Here is a 1641-nt window from a genome sequence, read left to right on the forward strand (position 1 = left end):
CATCAACTGCCATGCACAGTCAGTTTCACTATAGCTCTGGTGAATTTCAATGGTGAAGTCCTCTGGAAATCTTCAATAATTGTTGCTGATTGCAGATGTGTCTAGTAGTTCCCATTGATTTAGCTTGTAAAGCGGGGAGAATGGCGCTAGGCTTACCGCACCGTGACGTCACTGCTGGAAGATGGCAGGAGCGAGGGGTTACTGTATGTGGGCCAAAAATGGCCGCTCCCAGACTCAGTGATCACCCTGAAAATTTATTTTATTTTTTAACTGGTTAACGCTAAATTAATTAAATCACTGCAAACGTATTAGTTTCAGGTATAAATAACGATCCATTAGTTATTCCTTGCTGACAGAACTTTTCCTTTAAAACGTTTGTTTTGTTAAAATCACCTAAAGAACTCTGCAGAACATTCTTTATTCCTACTTTTGTTAACATTATTTCCTCTGTATTTTACTTTAAGAGAAAAAGCTTCACCTCCATCCAGTCCATGGTTGGTCTCTATTTGGGGAAAAAATGGCCGCTCACAACGAAAAATATTGTTTGTTTTTATTTTTTTACTGATTAAAGCTAAATTGATTGATTATTTCTTGCTCATCTGACTTTTCCTTTAAGGCTTGGTAGAAACAGCGAGCATGATGGGATTTTTCAGATCTGTTGTCAATTTTCCTGCAGTTCAGAATGGTTTATTTACGTCTATGGTAGTGTTAGCATGAGGGGCTAACGTCTAACTATTTCAGCTCTCTTTTCCTCCATTGTCTTCAATGGAGTTTCCAGAACTCTTTATCTCTGCGGTTCTGAGTTAAACAGAAACTGTCTAACCGGTAACCAGGAACTCACAAACATGGGCAGGTCCTGAGTATCCCTGATGGCGGCCTTCATCATGGCGACCACATGCTCGTGCGTTATCACCTCCTGCAACAGATTAACGTGCGTTACGCTTCAGCTCAGCACACCCATGTCTGCTCAGGGGGGGGGAGGGTTCTCACATGCAGGATGGCGCGCACGTTCCTGGACGTCAAGTTGTGCTGCCTGGACTTCCTGTCCAGATCCAGGTCAAGCTGCCCCAGCTCTGCATCGCTAGCCTCATCGGTTTCCATGGCGACATCGTCCCAATTTGTTGTCACCAGATCTACGGAGTAAGAGAACAGGGGGTGAAAAAACTGAAACGTCCTGTAGCCCCGCCCCCTGCCACTGGTTGGTGAGAAGCTCACCTGAGCCAGGTGCGGCCTCCTCTTCCTGTCCCTGGATGCCGCTGTCCTTCATATGTCCACCTGTCCTCTCTGACTTTACAGCCTGAGGACCGAAGCCGTCCTCTGCTGGGAGACCCTGAACCATCTGCAACACAAAGTTTATTCATCAAACTAATTATTGATGAGACGCAGCTGAGCTGCTAACCGGCAGGTTAATGGAGACATGGGGGCAGAATTAACATTATGTGGTTCAGTTTGTAAATATAAACATTAATAAACTCCTTCAGTTCTCACCTAAATCGGCCCATTTAGCCGAGCTGCACGGAGGAGCAGCAGAAGTTCTCCGTTTTGTGCGGAAGGTAAAGATGCGATGTTAGAAAAGTGGAGGACATTATTACCCCATTTACACTACCCTTGAAAAACCGTGCCAAGACCGGTCCGAGCTCA

At 45.2% G+C, this 1641-nt stretch overlaps 1 protein-coding gene across 1 annotated transcript in view; it reads right to left on the minus strand.

Moving 5' to 3' along the window:
- Positions 1-1641, minus strand: part of LOC107095277 (GON-4-like protein) — a 41546-nt gene that overhangs the window by 37178 nt on the left and 2727 nt on the right. Inside the window, exons 2-4 of the mRNA XM_015391295.1 lie at positions 1216-1339; positions 991-1133; positions 842-916 (exon numbers count right to left, since the gene is read on the minus strand). Coding sequence (XP_015246781.1) covers positions 842-916; positions 991-1133; positions 1216-1339 — 342 coding nt within the window. The remainder of the gene's footprint in view (positions 1-841; positions 917-990; positions 1134-1215; positions 1340-1641) is intronic.

This window comes from Cyprinodon variegatus, unplaced genomic scaffold (genome assembly GCF_000732505.1).
Source record: "Cyprinodon variegatus isolate N-32 unplaced genomic scaffold, C_variegatus-1.0 Scaffold534, whole genome shotgun sequence".
NCBI lineage: Eukaryota > Metazoa > Chordata > Actinopteri > Cyprinodontiformes > Cyprinodontidae > Cyprinodon > Cyprinodon variegatus.